We start from the raw sequence: 20635 nt of genomic DNA on the forward strand, positions 1-20635 counted from the left end.
ATGCTTAGTTGAGCCTAGACCAACTCCTGGTGGGCTAGAATTGGGCAGGCTCTGCCTAATGCTATGCTTACAACTAGCATGATAGGATAGGTAGTTTGTCTACTCCATAAGGGTTTTTTTTTTTTTTTTTTTACACAGACACATTTTACAGCTTATTTATGACGGAATACCATCATATACTATGAGGACTCAAAAAATAAAACAGAATCCTCTTTTCTGGTCACAAGAGTCCAGTTGCTATAATATCAACTCTATTCTCTAATAATTTCAATAGCAGATTCCATAACCTAGATGGAATGGGCCAATTAAAATGGGAGTGTTTCACTTTCTTAAACAGAGGACAATCTTTCCACATTACGGTTTTTAGAGTATAGCAGAGAGCTGAATGATGCTGTCTCTCCTCCTCTCTGCTTCCTTTCAGATGAAAAATCAAACTCACCTTAGTTGTTTTTCTCATTTTGAGTTTCTTCCTCTAGTAACTGGTCAATGTCTGAGACCTCGTCTTGCTGTTGCTCAACAAAATTCTTTTTGAGCATGGCTTCTGTGTGTCTGTGGATGATCTGATGGGCTGCAAGGATATGCTTCTGCTGTGCGTTCCTCACTGTACCAAAGTGACAAAAATTTTTACTCAGAAAATCTGAACAAAATCATTCCCAGAGACTTTCAAGAAGGCAGTGACAGAAATGACAATTTTGTAAACCACATATTCCCTTACTTAAGGCTGATTGGATTAAATGCAAATTAACTGCTGTTTTAGAAGTATACCTTCTATAGGTAACCTGACCCAAAGTTTATTTATTTAAAGTTTATTTTGAGAGACAGAGAATGAGAGAGAGAATCCCATGCAGGCTCTGCACTGACAGCACATGGAGCCTGATGCAGGGCTTGATCTCGCAAATGGCAAGATCATGACATGGGCTGAAATCAAGAGTCAGACGCTTAACCAACTGAGCTACCCAGATGCTCCAAGATCCAAAGTTTATTATTGCTGCCCCTCTGTACCCACCCTACAGTTCAGTCTCACCATATCCCTCCCCACCAGGCTTGCCTCTATTCCCTTCCTCCTCAGCTTCGCTTATCTGGAATATCTATGCTCCAAATCCAACCCTTTCTGCAAAGCCCAACTCAGGTCCCAGCTCCTCCAGAAGTCTCCTCTGACTGCCAGCCACATTTACCATTGCCACACTTGAATTTATACAAATCATGCAGCACTGAAGCACTTGATGTCAGTTCCATTTTGTCTTTTAACTAGATTGTAAATGACTTAGAGGTAGAGCACTTGTCTCATACTTCTCTCTGAACTTTTGTTCCTAATACGGGGGATACCTGTTGAGTGATGATGAGTTTCTAAGCCCATGGCTATATAAGGCGGTCCCAGCTCCATATCTTAAGAATATTTATTATTAAGAATTAGTACATTAAGCATCCCATTTCCCTTAGATGCCAGGCATTGTTTTAAACAGTTGGCATATATTGATTTAAACCACCGCACAACCCTAAAAGAGAGTATTATTAATATCCCCATTTACAGATGAGGAAGCTGAGACACAGAGAGATTAGGTAATTTACCCCAAATCCTACAGCTAGTGAAGGACAGTAAGAAATACTGTGGATTCTGTGCTATGCAGGTATCAGTGAGTTTACATAGGATAAATCACACAGCAACTTACCCTTCACAGTACTATGGTTGAAAGAATGGGTACTTTGGAGTCACACAGACCATCGTTCAAATCTGTAAGTCATATAATGTCTCTAAGCACTAATTTCTATAATTGAAAAATGAGAATACACCTACAGCTACTGTAGGTGTAAGAAACTGAGATTAATCTCTTAAATAATTAAGCTTTTTTCCCTCAGAGCCTGGAGAAGCTAGGGGAGAGAGTCACAAACTAGTAACTATTAAACACACTATTTCCCTGCCTCTTTCAATTCCCTCAGGTAGAATTGACTTGAAGCAGGCTGACCTTTGGACCTAGGAAAAATAAAAAGGAGTTGCATATTTTCTTAAAGATCTAGAAAACACATGATCCCTTCTATCAGGTGACACAGAAATATTACTTTATCTGAAAATTAAATATTGTTATCATCACTATTCTACACGGTTGACAGGAATATGAATTAGAACAATCTTTTTGTGGGGGCAATTTGGTAGTATCTAGCAAAATTAAAATGCACATATCCTATTTCCAGTGCTGTACTGCTAGGAATTTACTGTCAGAAGCATGACCAGGATATATGTAAAATATGTTGATTATAGCACTGCTCGTATAGGAAAACACAGTGAAACAAACTAAATGTTTATCACAGAGGGTACTGGTTTAAAAATTATAGTACAATTATATAATGGGAAAATAAGATATTTTCTTGTTCTCTTCAAATGCATTAGCATTCCACCATTCCTTTATCCCCATTAGGTGGTATGAAATGTTATACCAAAACCTGTACAGAATTTTCCTACACAACACAGAAACCTTTGGAGAAGTTATTTCACTTCTTTTTTTTCATTTTTTTGACTGTAAACATTTGAGGCTTACAAAGATCATTTTACTTTTTTAAAAAAATTCCACCATAATTAATATAGTATTACATTAGTTTCAGGTGTACAATATAGTAATTCAACAATCCTATACATTACTCAGTGCTCATCACGTCATGTACTCTCAATCCCCTTCACCTATTTCACCCATTTGCTCACTAACCTCCCAACTGGTAACCATCAGTTCTCTATATTTAGAAATCCATTTACTTCTTCTTTTCTTTGTTCATTTGTTCTGTTCTAATGTAACATATGGTGTTGGTCTTTCTCTGGCTGACATATATCACTTAGCATTATCCCCTCTAGACCATCCATGTTGTTGCAAAATTTCACTCTTTTTTATGGCTGGGTAATATTCCATTGTGGATATACACCATATCTTCTTTATTCATCTATCGATGGACACTTGGGTTGCTTCCATAATTTGGTTATTGTAAATAAGGCTGCAATAAACATAAGGGTGCATATATCTTTTCAAATGAGTGTTTTCATATCCTTTGGGTAAATTCTCAGTAGTGGAATTACTGGATCATATGGTAATTCTATTTTTTATTTTTTTGAGGAACCGCCATACTGTCCTCTACAGTGGCTACATCAGTTTGCATTCCCATCAACAGTACAAGAGGGTTCCTTTTTCTCCACATCCTTGCAAACACTTGTTTCTTGTTTTTTGTTTTTGTTTGTTTTTTAGCCATTCTGACTGGTATGAGGGGATATTTCACCATGGTTTTAATTGCATTTCCAAGATGATTAGTGATGTGAGCATCTTCATGTGTCTATTGACCAACTGTGTATCTTCTTTGGAGAAATGTCTGTTCATGTCTTCTGCCCATTTTAAAATTGGATTGTTTTTTGGTGTTGAGTTGTAAAAGTTCTTTAGATATTTTGGATACTAAACCTTTATCAGATATGTTATTTGCAAATATCTTCTCCCATTCAGTTGGTTGGCTTTTAGTTTTGTTGAATATTTCCTTTATGGTGCAGATTTTTTTTTTTTTTTGATGTAGTCCCAGTAGTTTATTTTTGCTTTTATTTTCTTTGCCTCAGGAGACATATTTAGAAAAATGTTGCTTTGGATGATGTCAGAGAAATTGCTCCCTGTGCTCTCTTCTAGAATTTTTATGGGTTTAGGTCTCACATTTGGGTCCTTAATCTATTTTGAGTGTATTTTTGTATATGGTGTAAGAAAGTGATCTAGTTTCACTCTTTTGCATGTAGCTATCCAGTTTTCCCAGCACCATTTGTTGAAGAGACTTTTTCTTGCCTCCTTTATAAAAAATTAGTTAACCATATAATCATGGGTTTACTTCTGGCTCTCGATTCTGCTCCATTGATCTATGGGTCTGTTTTTTTGTGCCAGTAACTGACAGTTTTGGGTATCCTGAAATCCGGGATTGTGATACCTCCAGTTTTATTCTTTTCCAAGACTGCCTTGGCCATTCAGGGTCTTTTGTGGTTCCATACAAATTTCAGGATTACTTGTTCTACTTATGTGAAAAATGCGATTGGTATTTTGATAGGGATTGCATCAAATATGTAGATTGTTTTGTGTAGTGTGGACATTTTAACAATATTTGTTCTCTCAACCTATGAACATGGGATGTCTTTCCATTTCTTTGTGTCTTCTTCAATTTCTTTCATCAATGTTTTAAGGTGTTTAGGGTATAGGTATTTCACCTCCTTAGTTAAGTTTATTGCTAGATTTTTAATTCTTTTTGGTGCAATTGTAAATGGGATTGTTTTCTTAATTTTTCTTTCTGCTACTTCATTTTTAATAAATATAAAATAATATATTGGGTTTGTATCCTGCAACCTTATCAAATTCATTTATCAGATGTAGTAGGTTTTTGGTGGAGTCTTCAGGCTTTTCTTTATATATTATCATGTCACCTGCAAATAGTGAAAGTTTTTCTTTTTCTTACTAATTTGGATGCCTTTTATTTCTTTTGTTGTCTGACTGCTTGTGGCTAGGACTTCTAGTACTATGTTGAATAAAACTGGTGAAAGTGGACATCCTTGTCTTATTCCTGAATTTATGGGAAAGCTCTCAGTTTTTTTTTTTAATTGTTTTTTTTTTTAACGTTTATTTATTTTTGAGACAGAGAGAGGCAGAGCATGAACGGGGGAGGGTCAGAGAGAGAGGGAGACACAGAATTGGAAGCAGGCTCCAGGCTCTGGGCCATCATCAGCCCAGAGCCCGACGTGGGGCTCAAACTCACGGACCGTGAAATCGTGACCTGAGCTGAAGTCGGACGCTTAACCGACTGAGCCACCCAGGCGCCCCTTAGTTTTATACCACTAAGTATGTCAGCTGTGGATTTTTCATACATGGCCTTTACTATGTAGAGGTATGTTTCTGCCCAACCTACTTAGTTGAGGGTTTTTATCATGAATGAATGCCCTACTTCATCAAATGCTTTTTCTGCATCTATTGAAATTATCATATGTCTTTTATACATTTTCTTGTTGATGGGATGTATCACATTAATTGATTTGCAAATACCAAACCACCACCAGGAAGAAATCCCACTTGATCATGGTGAATTTTTAATGTGTCGTTGGATTTGGTTTGCTAATATTTTCTTGAGGATTTTTGCATCTATGTTCATCAGAGATATTGGCCTGTAGTTCTCTTGTTTTGTAGTGTCTTTATCTGGTTTTGGTATCAGGGTACAGCTGGCCTCATAGAATACATGTGAAAACTTTCCTTCCTCTTCTATTGTTTGGAATAGTTTGAGAAAATAGGTATTAACACTTCTTTAAATGTTTGCTAGAATTCACCTGTGAAGCCATCTTGTCCTAAACTTTTGTTTGTTGTGGGCTTGTTTGTTTTTATTACTGACTCAATCTACCATGCTGGTGATTAGTCTGTTCAAATTTTTCTTCCTGATCTAGTTTGGGAAGGTTATATATTTCTCAGAATTTATCCATTTCTATGTTGTCCAGTTTGTTGCCATATAATTTTTCATAATATTCTCCTAACTCTTGGTATTTCTGTGGTTTCAGTTGTTATTTCTCTTTTCTGATTTTGAGTCCCCCTTTTTTTTTAAGAGAGACAGTGTGGGGAAAGAGGAAAGAGAGAAGGGGAGACAGGAAATCTTAAGCAGACTCCATGCACAGGGCAGAGCTCAACACATGGCTAGATCTCATGACCCTGAGATCATAACCTGAACCAAAATCAAGAGTTGGATGCTTCACCAACTAAGCCATCCATGTGCACCATTCTCTCTCTCTCTCTCTTTTTTTTTTTGTTGATGAGTCTGGCTAAAAGTTTATCAACTTTTTTTTTTTGTATCTTTTCAAAGAACCAGCTCCTGGTTTCCTTGATTTCTTCTTTAATCTTTATTATTTCCTTCTGTCTACTGGTTTTGAGTTTTGTTTGTTGTTATTTTTCTAGGTGTAAGGTTAGGTTGAGATTTTGTTGCTTCTTGAGGTAGGCCTGTGTTGCTATAGTCTTCCTTCTTAGAACAGCATTTCCTGAATCCCAATGATTTGGGGTCATTGTGTTTTCATTTCCATTTGTCTCCATGTAGTTTTTAATTTCTTGGCTGATCCATTCATTGTTCAGTAGCATGTTATTTAACCTCTATCTAGGTGTGTTCTTTCCAGATTTTTTCTTGTGATTGATTTCTAGTTTCATAACATTGTAGTTGGACTAGAAGTATGACTTCAAATTTTTTGAATTTTTAAAATTATTTTGTGGCTTAACATGTAATCTATTCTGGACAAGGTTCCATCTGCACTCGAACGTGTATTCCTCTGTTTTAAGATGAAAAGTTCTGAGTGTCTCTTAGATCCATTTGGCCCAATGTATCATCCAAAGCCCCCTGTTTGCTTACTGATTTTGTTTTGATGATCTATCCATTGTTGTAAGTAGGGTGTTAAAGTCCCCTACTATTATTTTATTACTATTGATTACTTCCTTTATGTGTGTTAATAGCTTCTTCACATATTTGAGTGCTCTCATGCTGGGTATAGAACTATTTACAATCATTGTATCTTCTTCTTGGATTATCCCCTTTATGATTATGTAGTGTCTTTCTTTGTAGCTTGTTATAGTCTTTGTTTAAACATTTTTTTAACGTTTATTTTTGAGAGACACAGGGAGACAGAGCATGAGTGGGGGAAGAGCAGGGACAGAGGGAGACACAGAATCCAAAGCAGGCTCCAGGCTCTGAGCTGTCAGAACAGAGCCCAATGCAGGGCTTGAACCCATGAACTGTGAGATCATGACCTGAGCCAAAGTTGGATGCTTTGGCTGGACACCCAGGTGCCCTGGTCTTTCTTTGAAAGTGTTTTTGTCTGATACAAGTACTACTAACCTTTCTTTTTACTCTTTTTACTTCCATTTGCATGATAAATGTTTTTCCATACTTTCACTTTCAATCTGCATATATCTTTAAGTCTGAAATGAGTCTCTTGTAGGCAGCATATAGATGGGCCTTTTTTTTTTTTTAAGCTATTTGTTTATTTATGTAATCTCTATACCCAATGTGGGGCTCAATCTTGTTTCTTTATCCATTCCATCACCCTTTTGATTGGAATATTTAGTCCATTTACATTCAAAGTAATTATGGATAAGTATGTACTTATTTCCATTTGTTACTTGTTTACAGTTATTTTTATTGTTCTTCTCTGTTCCTTTTTTTTTTACTCTCTTCTCTCATGGTTTGCTGATTTTCTTTAGAGATGTACTTAGATTCCTTTCTCTTTATTTTTTGCATATTACTGTTTTTTTTATTAAAACAATTTTTTAAATGTTTATTCATTCTTGAGAGAGACAGAGCATGAATGGGGGAAGGGCAGAGAGAGAGAGAGAGAGAGAGAGAGAGACAGGATATGAAGCAGGATCCAGGCTCTGAGCCACCAGCACAGAGCCCGACATGGGGCTTAAAGTCAAAAACTGAGATCATGACCTGAGCCAAAGTCAGATGCCTAGATGACTGAGCCACCCAGGCGCCCCTCTATTACGGGTTTTTGATTTGTTGTTACCATTAGGTTGATATACAACATCTATGCATATAACACTCCATATTAAATTGATGGTTGCTTAAGTTTGAACCCATTCTAAAAGCATTCTAAAAGCACTCCTCCTCCCCCTACATCATAGGTATATTGTGTCATGTTTTATGTCTGTGAGTCCTTTGATTTTTATAGATGTACTTAATTTTACTGCTTTTGTGCTTCCTACTTTTCTTACTCTTGCTTATGGTGTTTGCTTTCCACTCAAGGAGTCCTCTTTAACGTTTATTTGTCCAGGAAACTCTCTCTCCTATTGTGAATAAAATCCTTGATGGATACAGTATTCTTGGTTGCAGTTTTCTTTCATTCAGCATTTTTCTTATATCATGCCTCCCTTCTGGCCCTTCTTCTGCTGAAAAATTAACTCATATCTCTATTTGATTCCCCTTATATGTAACTGTTTTCTTTTGCTGCTTTATCACTACTTTTTGCATTTTAATTTTTATGTGTTGACCTTCTTTGGGTTGATTTTTGGGGGGAGCTCTATGTGCCTCCTGAATTTTTGTTTCCTTCCCCAGATTCAGGAAGTTTTGAGCTATTATTTCTTCAAATAACATTTTCTTCTCCCACCCCCTTTTCTCTGACTTCTTCTTCTTGTATCTCTATAATGTGAATATTATGTTTGGTGGTATGGCTGAGTTCCCTTAACCTATATTCATTTTTTATCACTCTTTTTTCTCTTTCCTGTTCAGTTTGCTTGCTTTTCATTACTCTGTCCTCCAGACCACTAATCTGTTCTTCTGCTTCCTCTAGTCCACTATTTTTCCCCTCTAGTGCACTTTTTATTTCAGTTATTGAGTTCTTCATCTCTGGTTCTTTTTTATATTTTCTCTCCTTGTTGAGGTCCTCCACTCCACTGTGTACCTTTATGACCATTAATTTATTTTTGACAAGTAGCAGGATTTATTGATGGGCATGAATAAGGAGAGGGCAGTGCTGAGGTTCTCAAGAGTGCTGAGTCTACCATTTTCCCAGGGGCCAAAATCTGGGATGTATTTGATGCTAAAGCCATCTGAGATGTCTTGAAGGTCCCTTAGGGCCACCCATACAATCAACAGGCTATGTAATCACGCACTGCCAAGGAGGTACTCTTTGCAGCTATTGTACACTGGGCTCCCATGGGAAAAGAGCACATGACCATTACTTTTTTTTTTAATATATGAAATTTATTGTCAAATTGGTTTCCATACAACACCCAGTGCTCATCCCAAAAGATGCCCTCTTCAATGCCCATCACCTACCTTCCCCTCCCTCCCACCCCCCATCAGCCCTCAGTTTGTTCTCAGTTTTTAAGAGTCTCTTATGCTTTGGCTCTTTTCCACTCTAACCTCTTTTTTTTTTTCCTTCCTCTCCCCCATGGGTTTCTGTTAAGTTTCTCAGGATCCACATAAGAGTGAAACCATATGGTATCTGTCTTTCTCTGTATGGCTTATTTCACTTAACATCACACTCGCCAGTTCCGTCCACGTTGCTACAAAGGGCCATATTTCATTCTTTCTCATGGCCACGTAGTACTCCATTGTGTATATAAACCACAATTTCTTTATCCATTCATCAGTTGATGGACATTTAGGTCTTTTCCACAATTTGGCTATTGTTGAGAGTGCTGCAATAAACATTGGGGTACAAGTGCCCCTATGCATCAGTACTCCTGTATCCCTTGGGTAAATTCCTAGCAGTGCTATTGTTGGATCATAGGGTAGGTCTATTTTTAATTTTCTGAGGAACCTCCACACTGTTTTCCAGAGTGGCTGCACCAGTTTGCATTCCCACCAACAGTGCAAGAGGGTTCCCGTTTCTCCACATCCTCTCCAGCATCTATAGTCTCCTGATTTGTTCATTTTGGCCACTCTGACTGGCGTGAGGTGATACCTGAGTGTGGTTTTGATTTGTATTTCCCTGATAAGGAGCGACGTTGAGCATCTCTTCATGTGCCTGTTGGCCATCCAGATGTCTTTAGAGAAGTGTCTATTCATGTTTCCTGCCCATTGCTTCACTGGGTTATTTGTTTTTTGGGTGTGGAGTTTGGTGAGCTCTTTATAGATTTTGGATACTAGCCCTTTGTCTGATATGTCATTTGCAAATATCTTTTCCCATTCCATTGGTTGCCTTTTAGTTTTGTTGGTTGTTCCCTTTGCTGTGCAGAAGCTTTTTATCTTCATGAGGTCCCAATAGTTCATTTTTGCTTTTAATTCCCTTGCCTTTGGGGATGTGTCGAGTAAGAAATTGCTACAGCTGAGGTCAGAGAGGTCTTTTCCTGCTTTCTCCTCTAGTGTTTTGATGGTTTCCTGTCTCACATTCAGGTCCTTTATCCATTTTGAGTTTATTTTTGTGAATGGTGTGAGAAAGTGGTCTAGTTTCATTCTTCTGCATGTTGCTGTCCAGTTCTCCCAGCACCACTTGTTAAAGAGACTGTCTTTTTCCATTGGATATTCTTTCCTGCTTTGTCAAAGATTAGTTGGCCATACTTTTGTGGGTCTAGTTCTGGGGTTTCTATTCTATTCCATTGGTATGACCATTACTTTTAATTGTCTATCAGTCATATTGCTTTTCACCCTTTCCTTTAGCTCACTTGCTGTGATTTTGTCCTGTTCTTTCATTTGGGATATATTCTTTTATCTCCTCATTTTGTCTAACTCTGTGTTTCTCTGTGTTAGGAAAGTCAGCTGTATCTCCTGCTCTTGAAAGTAGTGGCCTTACAAAGAAGAAGCCCTATAGTGCAATTGTCCCATGTTCACCAGAACCTGGTGCTTCAGGGGTATCTCCTATGTGTGTTGCATGTGCCCTACTGTTGTGTCTGAGTCATGTTTGCCTCTAGTCCAGTCATCTGCAATGGCTCTTTTTGCCTGTTGTGGGCAGGGTTTGGTCCCTCTGTTGTAATTTGGCCAGTCTGATGTTGCTTTGGGCTTGATTTGGGTCAGCTCAGATGTTTGCTGGAGCTGCAGAGTGCTCTCTCTGGGTTGACCCCTGGGGGGGTTTTGTTGGGTGGGTGAGGCCTGCAGTCAGACCACATCTGCCCATTGCTGGGTCCACAATTGAATTGGTGTGTGTGTGGTCATCTCCCCCTCTCTCTGGAGTAGGAGTCAGGCGAGCAGTGCTAGCCCATTGGGGCTGCTTGTACAATGCCAGGTTTGTGGCATTACTCTCGATGGACTCCTGCTGAGTGAAACAGTTTGAAGAAGGTGAATCCACAGGAAAACACAGGGGTGGGGTATGTTGTTAGCAAGCTAAGTGAAGAGTGTGTATGCTGTCCTGGTCCTTATAGGTGTCCATTTATTGAGGAAGGGAATGATTGAGGGAGGGAAATGGCACCCGTCAGCTCTTTTGTTTTCAGATCCTAAAGATCCTTGCCCCCAGCACATGTTCTGAGATTAGTAAATAAATCTTCCCATACATTCAGACTGCTGCTTCTATGCTGTATCTCAGTGGGGCTGTATGTTATGCTGTCTCTTTAAGGGTGGAGACTATTTCCTATTGCTCTCTGGCTCTCCTAGAACTAAGCCACTGATTTTTAAAGGTGTTGAGCCCTATTGATTATAAAATGTGTGAAGTTAAGCCCCTCTGGTTTTCAAAGTCAAATGTTACAGGGATTCATTTTCCCACTGTAGGTCCCCCTTCCCTAGGGCACCTGGTATGGGGTCTGCTCCTCTCCTTTCTGCACATTTGCAGTGTCTCGCCTATGGACAGTCTCATGGGTCAGTTTGGTTCCTGACCATGTCTCCTCCCTTTCTACCATTTTTGATGTGGTCTCTTCTCCACATTTAGCTGTGGAGAGTCTGTTCTGTCAGTTTTCAGGTCATTTTCTGGGTTATTTACACTGATGGGTGTGTTATCTAGGTGTATCTGTGGGACAGGGTGAGCTTAGGATCTTCCTACCTAGTCATCTTCCCTGTAAGTCATTTCAGATAAATACATGTCTGGTTGCACCCCTCTCTGATAAACTGGCACCAATAGTCAAAAACTCCAGAAGAGTATTCTCTTTGTAAGACAAAATTTTTTCCTCTTCTCTATTGACTACAAGCATCAATCTTCAAAACATGCCTCTTTTGACAAATAATAAGATATTTATACTTGGATACAGTCCTGGAAAAAAAGAGAAGACATCTGTAGTACAGGCAGAGCAGCAGAGTAGATTTAGGACCTTCAAGCATCCCAATTTTCCAATACCAACCTTGCGTGTGTCCCACCTGCAAATGGCTACTACAGTTTGAAAATCCCATATTGTCAGCATTTGCTTTATGTTTAAATTTATTTATTTTTTTAAATTTTTTAATGTTTTATTTTTGAGAGAGAGAGAGACAGAGTATGAGCAGGGGAGGGGCAAGAGAGAAAGGGAGACGCAGGGCTCAAACTTGCGGACCGTGAGATCATGACCTGAGCCAAAGTCAGACTGAGCCACCCAGGCGCCCATTTTATATTTAAATTTTATTTATTTATTTATTTATTTATTTATTTATTTATTGAGAGAAAGTGCATGTAAGTTGGGGAGGGGTAGAGGGAGAGAGAGAATTTAAGCAGGCTCCACACCCTATGTGGGGCTTGATCTCACAACCATGAGATCATGACTTGAGCTGAAATAAAGACTTGGCTGCTTAACTGACTGAGCCACCAAGGTACCCCCACATTTGCTTTATGTTTAAAAAAATAAAATCATAAAATACACCTCTTTTGGGAATTTGGGAAGTTCCTCTTAAGGGAAGGTTTGGCTTTTGATGGTCTGTCACACTAACAAGAACTGCACCCCATCTATACTAGAGATGGTTGTCTTCTGGAATCAGACAGCACGAAGAAAACTTGACAAGCTCTAAAATAAGAAAATTCAGTGATACTTATTTTAAATCTCAGGATATTGAAAATAGTTTATATCTTTAAAAAATCATAAAGTGAAGCACTTACAGTGGCTTACCTTTTTCTTAAAAAATTTTTTTAATGAGAGAGAACAAGCAGGGGAGGGGCAAGGATAGAAGGGGAGAGAGAATCCCAAGCAGGCTCCATGCTGTCAGCGCAGAGCAAGATGGGGGCTTATCTCACAAAGTGTGAGATCATGATCTGAGCCAGTATCCAGAGTTGGATGCTTAACCGACTGAGCCACCCAATCACCCCCGGCTTACCTTTTTCTTTGACAAAGTCCTTTTGGACCTCTGGGATCAGGAAACTATAAACCAACTCAGCAACAATCTCCTCTGACTGAAGCTGAGTTCGACTAAAAAATTAAAAAAAAAAAAAAAAAAAGAAAAACAACAAATTATTTCCTTTGTTGCCTTACTTGAGCTACTGATTTATACTCAGTTTTTTCTTGCTTGTATAAGAAACTCCACTGTTCAAATCCCATCACTGCCTTTTCCTTGATTAAGTACTCTGAAATCTTACACTCCTGATGGGCTTGTTAACTCCATGCAAATTCAGATTTGACGTTGTCCTCCATTTAGCCTGCTTGCCGGAAAGGGAATGTTAGAGATATACAAGAAGCCAAAAACTTTGGGGTGAAGTAATATTGCACATACTTATTCACATTGCTTTCATGCTCTGTGATATTCTGAAGGTAACTAATATGGAAGTGATCCAGGCTACAGAGGATAACTGAAAATTCTATTTCTAGCACTCCTGCCATACAAAGGTCCAGGCATGTTGACTTCTGAAGAGTTATGCAGTTAAAACAATGGACACTGAAACAGGAGTTATATACTTGTTTCTCCTTGGTGGTAAAATCATAAGCTCTTGAAGAATATGTATGAGTAACAGCAAATAGACTATCCATTCTGCCATCTGTTCTCTCGGTACAAACCGGCTCTCCATTTCGTAAGCAATGTCATTGATTTCCTCAGCCATCTTCTCAATTTCTGCCCTGGCTTGTTCTTCTGCAGTATTCTCTTCGGTATTCAGTATTATGTCTTCCAGATAGGAAGTTACAGTACTTTGGTGAACTTTAACCACCTGCAAAACCAAAAATACCCCCGTTACCGAGAACAGGAATAAGTAAATAAGATCCAAAAAATGCACGAACATTGGTTGACCTTTTTTTTTCAATTTTAGCACATCTATTTTGTTCGTTAAATCAACAGTCCCCTGGTTGATCATTCCTTTTTTTTTTGCTTTGTTTTGTTTTGTTTTTTTAACTTTCTGGTCAGTCTGTTTCTAGTCCGCCTACCTGCCCATTCTTGGCAGCCCCTATCCATCTAGCCCATTTCAGAATTATGGGTCTTACTGAGGGTGGGCAGTACAACACTGCAGAAAGATCATTGGCTTCAGTCAATAACCCCGTTTTGGATCCTGGCTTTATTCTCACCAGCAGTGTGACTTGATCAAACTGCCTGGCTGTGGCAGAGACTAAGAGGTATTTCCCAACGTCCTTTCTCTCCTTCCTCTTACATAACAGAGCCCGTGAACCAACAAGTGTCTAGAATAAAGACTATATTTCCTAGTTCCTGTAGTTCTGGTTGAGGGAGTACATGCAGAAATAATTTGTGCACTTTCTAGGAAGGATTCTTAAAGGGAATTTGTTTTTTCTTTTCTCATTTCATGGGGATGTAATGCCGGAGAACCAGGAATCATCTTAAACTGCCATGAAGGCCATGCCTTAAGGACAGAAAAGCAGAAAGCTACAAGGATCCTGGAACTCTGATGAATTTTTGAACTATCATACCCTGGACTGCTGCTGCTTTAAGCTTTCTGAAATTGTGAAATAGAACACACATTTAGAAAAATGCACAGTGATAGATGTACAGTGTAACGAATTAAGGTAAATCCAGTACCCACGCAGCCACTGTGAGAATTCTAGGAGGCTGCTATTGGTTCTTCCTGACCACAGCCCCTTTCCACTCATGCTTTTATGGAAAACACTCCCACTTCTCTACAGTTTTGCTCCTTAAGTATGCAACTGTAAACAGTACAGTTCAGTTTTGTCTGTTTTACCGGTAGATGAACAGGAAGTATCATAAGAATCAAGTGTGCCATACTTAGTTTTATATGCATTCTGTCTCAACAGATTCTGAGCTTCTTGGGGGAAGGATCCCTTTCTATTTTGTGTCTGAATATTTCTTTGCACCTGAGATAATGCTTTGGGACTCAGTAACAACTCAGTCCCTGTTTTTCTTGAGTGGCACTGCAGCAGGACTCTGAGTATGTAATGTTTAGTGTACCTATACTTGTAAAACACCAAGTCCATAACCTTAAATCCCTAGACCTTCCCTATGGATGAGACCCAATGACCAGTTTAATACAGTATCAACCAAGCAAACAACCAACCAAAATATATTTGCTGACGGTCTTAGGTGCATAGATCTATGCTGTGTTGTGGAACAGGCCAAGGGATATACAGTATGCTTGCTCTCATGGAGCTCACAGTCTTCTTCAGGAAGCCAATGATACAGGTGAGTCTTATAACAGTTCAGAGGTGGCAGGTTTAATGTGGCCCACCTCTAGCAGTATACGCACTTGTGTGTTTACATGTATCTTTATAAATGTGTCAGTTTCTGGACCCGTTTGTGTTTGTATGTGCTTAAATGAAAAAGGAAACATATAGGTGGCTGTATGTGCATTTACATGTGTTTCTCCATGTCTTTGTTAATACTATATACCCTGCATTGTGCTTGTCAATGTCTTTGAATATGTGTATGCAAACATGTGTCTGTGTTTCAATATGAGTCTATGACTTTCTGTATCTACATTTCTCAATATATGTTATTTTTCTGGAAATACTTAATGTATACATTTCTGGGTTTTGGTATATTTACGTGCAAGCATATTTGTCTTTAAAAGGGCCATATGAAGGGAGATTAGGAATTTAAATGATGGATGGTATTTGAATCTGAGGTCCACAAATAGATACACTGTTTACATAAATGGTCTTTAAATCAGGCTGGGAGGGTCATCTTAACCCTTCCTAGAAATGGATGATATTTCCTGGGGTCATTCCCACTTAGAACTACCTTCCTTGAAGCTCTTACCTCCTTCTTCCTTTCTGTGTTTTTGAGCATACTGGTTTCTGTACCCCTTTCCTTTTTATTCTCACCCCCAGGTTGATTCTTCTCATCCCAGCTGTTTTTTCCTTAGTGATATTAGGTAGGGGTAGTAAGTTTTGCCGATAATTTCTAAGTCTCAAAAAGCAACTCTTTTTGAAGCAAAATGTGTTAGGATGGTAGGAGGCTAGAATATGGATTATAGGCTCATACACATTATAGATGATCTGCCACTCCAGTTAAAAAGCTGCACTTGACTACATGTAACTCAAAACTTAAGTTGTGTAGAAGGAGAGCAATCTGTTTGGTTTTTAAAAAAATTGAAATCCACACAGAAAATACTATTCACAAATCAATCCTAATTCTATGAGAATTGGGTAAATCCTGAAAATCTTAGATCAAATAAGATCTCAAACGGATGCATATTTTTTAACTGAGGAGCTCAAAAGTATGCACACATACAATTCAGACAGTCCTCCTGGACAAGAAATTCTTTATGTTCCAAGTTTGCTCTTTCTCTCTGTCCCATGTGTCCCACATCTAGTCCAAGGGAAACTCTCACACAGCCTTTGCCTTGACATATTCTGGGTGTGCTGGCCACCCATACAGCCTCATCTGTGTCCACCTCCAAAGCGTCTGGTTAGCCCAGCTCCCCTCCTCTCCATTCCTAGGGGGTCAGACACCCTAAATGGAAGAATACTTATAAAGCTCTCCAGTGACTACAGAAAAAGAAACCAACCTCTGGGTGTATTTTGGTGTCTGTGTGTGTTGGCAGGGGGATAGCACAGCACAGTCCCTTTTAAAGAAATCTTCCTCATAAATCCCCTCCAATTTTAACACTTGAGCTTTTATATTTTTTTTATGTTTTTTTTTTTAGAGAGAGCATGAGTCGGGAGGGGCAGGGGTGGAGAGGGAGAGAGAATCTCAAATAGGCTCTATGCTCAGTGCAGAGCCCAAAGCGGGGCTCAATCCCACAACCCTGGGATCATGACCTAAGACAAAATCAATAGTGAGATGCTCAATTGACTTTATATCTTGAATTTATATCTTGCTCATTATGCACTGGTCAGAATTCCAATTTATCAACCTGGTACTCTAGTTTGTCTTTTTTTTCTTTTAAGTTTATTTACTTTTTTTGAGAGAGAGAGAGAGAATGAATCCCATGCAAGCTCCCTGCTATCTGCAGGGAGACTGGCATGGGGTTCAATCTCACAAACCATGAGATTATGACCTGAGTCAAAATCAAGAGTTGGAGGCTCAACCAATTGAGCCACCCAGATGCCCCTCTTGTTTATATCTCTAGCCAAAACCTCTTTTAAATTCCATCTCGTCTATCCACCTGCTGAAATGACACCTCCACTAGAATGTCTCGAACCTAATATAAATCAACTTCCTGTTTCCACCCCTGCCCCTAAACTAATTCCACTAATTCCACTCGGAAATAGTACCATCATCTTCCCAGTTACTTAAGCCAGAAACTATACATCTTCCTTGACTTCCTGTTTCTCATTGGCCCAAACTACTTCAAGAGACTCCTTCCTGATCTCCTGTTCCCACTCTGTCTTCCGTCCAAACTGTTCTCCACACAGCAAGCAGAGTAATGTTTAAAATGCGTCACTGGGCCTCATATGTTTCCTTCATGAAGCTTACTATATTTTCTAATTCCACACATAACTGCATGTTATCTAAGTATGTAAGCCCTAGAAGAAAAGGGACCATGACTGGTTTCCAACTGTGCCTAGCATATCGCAGGAACTCAATACATATTTGTAGAACGCGATGAAAAACAAAAAACAAAAGGCATTTCATATCATGAGTTTCATTTGGTTTGACTCAGCTCCATACACACAAGCAGCTTCCAGACATCCAGCTGCCCCACTTACCTCCTTAAATATCTGGTCCTCCTCCCGCAGGCGCCTTTGCTCCACTTGGCGCCGACCACTCTCCTCAGCTTCTCGCATCCTCCGCTGCCGCTCGGCCAGCATGGCAAAAGCATGGATCCTCCTCTCTTCCTGTAGTCTCACCAGCTCTTTGGACAGGAAGTCAAACATGTCTGCCAGAACCCTTCCTTCCAGTCCAGCCAAATGGTTTTCAACCAGTGACACCTGAAAAACATTTTTAATGATACAAATTCTACTACTCACCATGATTTGTAAGGAGGGTTGCTGGACTAGCCAGAACTCTTGGTCACTTCACTTTCAGAATGCACTCAGTGTTTATTATCACTAGGCCAGCCCCATCCCAAGTGTTCTTACTATGAAAACTTAGGATACAAACTTAGACATGAGAAAGTGGATTGCTCAGTCCGTCACTGATAGATTATAGTCCTCAAATTATGAGGAGGACTTAGCAAAACATTTCTATTAGTATCCACACAAATTGGTTTTTTTTGTCTTTCATTTTTATCCAGAAGGTAAAGTGCTTCTATCTTCCCAGACATGAAAGGAAATGTTAAGGTTTTTATTTAAAAAATTTTTTGGGAGTTCAATAAAATAGTGTCCCCTAGAAATTCACTCAGATACCTTTTAATTTTTTAATGCTTCATCCTTTGACACAAGTTTGGGGAATTTTAAGATCCTGAATAACATGAAAGTAGAAAACTGTGGTACTTTTTATTCTTTTAAATAACTTGAAAGTCATTAAGAAGAATCTTTGAAACAGAGTAGGAAAAAGCCTACGGGGCACTTTTCCTTCCAGTTCCTGGGTCTTCCAGGACATTGTGTTCCCATCTGAACAGAAGTGCATCCCAACTCTATCATTTGCAGGGCTCTTCTTCTTTCTCTGGTCCCTCTGTTGGGTCTCACAGCATGTGGCTTTTTTCCTCCCTCCCCCAAACTGAGACCATCCACAAGCCTGATGTCATGTAAAAGCAATAATGTACTCATTTCTAAGCTGCTTACCATTTGTGCCCGATTCCACATGGCACAAGCATTAATGTGCATTACTAAGGGTGGGTCATACTAACTTCACTTTCATATAACACTATACTGTGCAAATTGATTCTTTTTCATATTGATTTATGGATTAGTGGGAGAGATAGTAAAAGTATGTCCACTCTGTAGTCAGCACCATTAAAAACTCTATATATAGACAAATGCCAGAAGAAAATAGGAAAAACATTTACAGTTGTTGGGGTAGAGCTGCAATTACCAGCTGTTGTCAGGTGACACTGATGACATCACAGAATACCATGAGATATTAACATATTTAATATGCAGTTTAACCAGCCTGAGCTATGTACAGCTCCAACACCCAAAGTGCTGATATTTTAAAATAAATCTCATGTCTTTTTTTATTGCATTTATTATTTTTTATTCTGCCAAGCTCCCACTGAAATTTGGTAGAGTCACCAAATATTTTTTAAAAGGGTTTTTTTTTCTTTTCTTTTTTTTTTTTTTTGCAAATATAAGATCATGCTCAGTTCAGTGAGGGCATAGCCCATTCCATTTCTGGACTGCAGCAGCATTGTTCCAAAGTGCTGACTGTGATAGAGTGATGGGATTGGGGGGAATGTTTCTTTTTTGTCATTTCATTTACTATTATTATAATGCCACTTGTGCAATAATAAAAATCCAGGAGACAACCTTGTGCTCATGCAAGTTCCTCTGTCGCTGTAAGGCCAGGGTCACTTGCTTCTCAGCTTTCTTCAGCAGCCTGTCATCTTCTTGTAGTGCATGGCTGGTGCGCAGCTCCTGGATTAACTCCAGTCGCTTTTCCTTGCCTTCAAACATCTGTATCAAATCAAATCAAAAAGAGACTTGCAATTAACGTCCCTTGTGCAACACATCAGGACTCATCCAGGGACTGGTGAGGCACTTGTGAACAGTGGGTTCAGTCCTGTGTTCTGGGACTACAGGGCAGGGGTGCTCCAGAGAGCTAGAGGTCAGCTCCCTTTTCTACACCTCCAGCTGCTCAGGTAGAGAAAGAGCTTAGTTATCAGTTGTTTACTCAGTTTCTTAAAATGTCTCTCGAAGACAAGGTGGTTACTACAGGAGTCATATTAAGAAACTAGAACTGGAGCGCCTAGGTGGCTCAGTTGGTTAAGTGTCCAACTCTTGATTTCGGCTCAGGTCATGATCTCACAGTTGTGAGACTGAGCCCTGAGTGAGGCCCTGCATTGGGCATGGAGTCTACTTGGTATTCTCTCTCTCTCTCTCTCTCTCTCTCTCTCTCTGACCCTCCCCAACTTGAGCATGCATTTGTGCACATGCACGCACACACACACACACACACACTAACATAAAAAATTAAAAAAAAAGGAAACTAGAACCTTCCCCTCATTTTCTGTGCTCCTTCCCTAAGATGCCTGAGGATGGTATTTTTCATAGCCATGTTTTCTTTTCCAAGAGATCTGCCCCTGGTTTGTAATACGGAGTCAGCTGTGACATTTTTCTGGGGAAATTTTCAAAGAGAGTAAAGAATAATGCTCAACACAAGATGCTCACCCAGCTTCCCAGACTTACTAATTATAACTGAGTCTCTTATGAGTTATAGCTGTGTGAGGAGAAAAAAATTTTTTTGCTGGTGCTTTATATTAGTCCACTTAAAAAGTGAAGTATGTTTGTACAAATAATGTGGTGAAGGCTTTATAGTCAGGAAGACCAGAGTTGAATTTGCTAGCAGTTAACATAATCTCAGACTCAAATCACTTGCCTGTAAAATGGGGCAACTGATAGAAAAAAAGAGAGATGATATAAGTAAAGCAAAGAAAATATAATGTGAGCTTATACTATGGCTTTAAAACTGTAGTTATTATTACTTTGCTATTTATTATTCAGGTGTTGCTAGCTATATGCCAACTCAAATAATTATGACTTTGTGGAAAATTAGGGAATCCACTTGGTTTGTGATGCCTTAATAGTAAAAATTCAGGGGCACCCACTGACTTAGTTGGAAAAGCATGCAACTCTTGATCTTGGGGTCAATGAGTTCAAGCCCTATGTTGGGTGTAGAGATTAAATAAATAAACTTTTTTAAAAAGTCAAAATTTAGGTAGGAAAATGGCTGGATTTAGCAATTCTAAGGAAGATATTAATTTCACTTTGCCCTGGTTACAACTGTGACCAACAGCAAGCAGGTCCTTTCCCTCTTTGACACTGTTCCACCCACTTGGACAAAC

The 20635-nt window shown here is 39.1% G+C and overlaps 1 protein-coding gene and 1 non-coding gene across 3 annotated transcripts in view; both read right to left on the minus strand.

Annotated features, from left to right (window-relative positions):
- Positions 1 to 440: 440 nt before the first annotated feature.
- CFAP91 (cilia and flagella associated protein 91) overlaps positions 441 to 20635 on the minus strand; it is a 75318-nt gene continuing 55123 nt past the window's right edge. For both annotated transcript variants that reach the window (XM_047099660.1, XM_047099661.1), the window contains exons 13-17: positions 19101 to 19247; positions 17400 to 17621; positions 13344 to 13492; positions 12670 to 12761; positions 441 to 601 (exon numbers count right to left, since the gene is read on the minus strand). In XM_047099660.1, coding sequence (XP_046955616.1) covers positions 441 to 601; positions 12670 to 12761; positions 13344 to 13492; positions 17400 to 17621; positions 19101 to 19247 — 771 coding nt within the window. The remainder of the gene's footprint in view (positions 602 to 12669; positions 12762 to 13343; positions 13493 to 17399; positions 17622 to 19100; positions 19248 to 20635) is intronic.
- LOC124527420 (small nucleolar RNA SNORA70) lies at positions 8574 to 8704 on the minus strand. Its single transcript, XR_006965870.1, has one exon. It is a non-coding gene; the product is annotated as a small nucleolar RNA SNORA70 (small nucleolar RNA).

This window comes from Lynx rufus, unplaced genomic scaffold, assembly GCF_022079265.1.
Source record: "Lynx rufus isolate CCGP_SWC_20201006 ecotype Redwood Valley unplaced genomic scaffold, mLynRuf1.p SCAF_5, whole genome shotgun sequence".
Classification (NCBI taxonomy): Eukaryota; Metazoa; Chordata; class Mammalia; order Carnivora; family Felidae; genus Lynx; species Lynx rufus.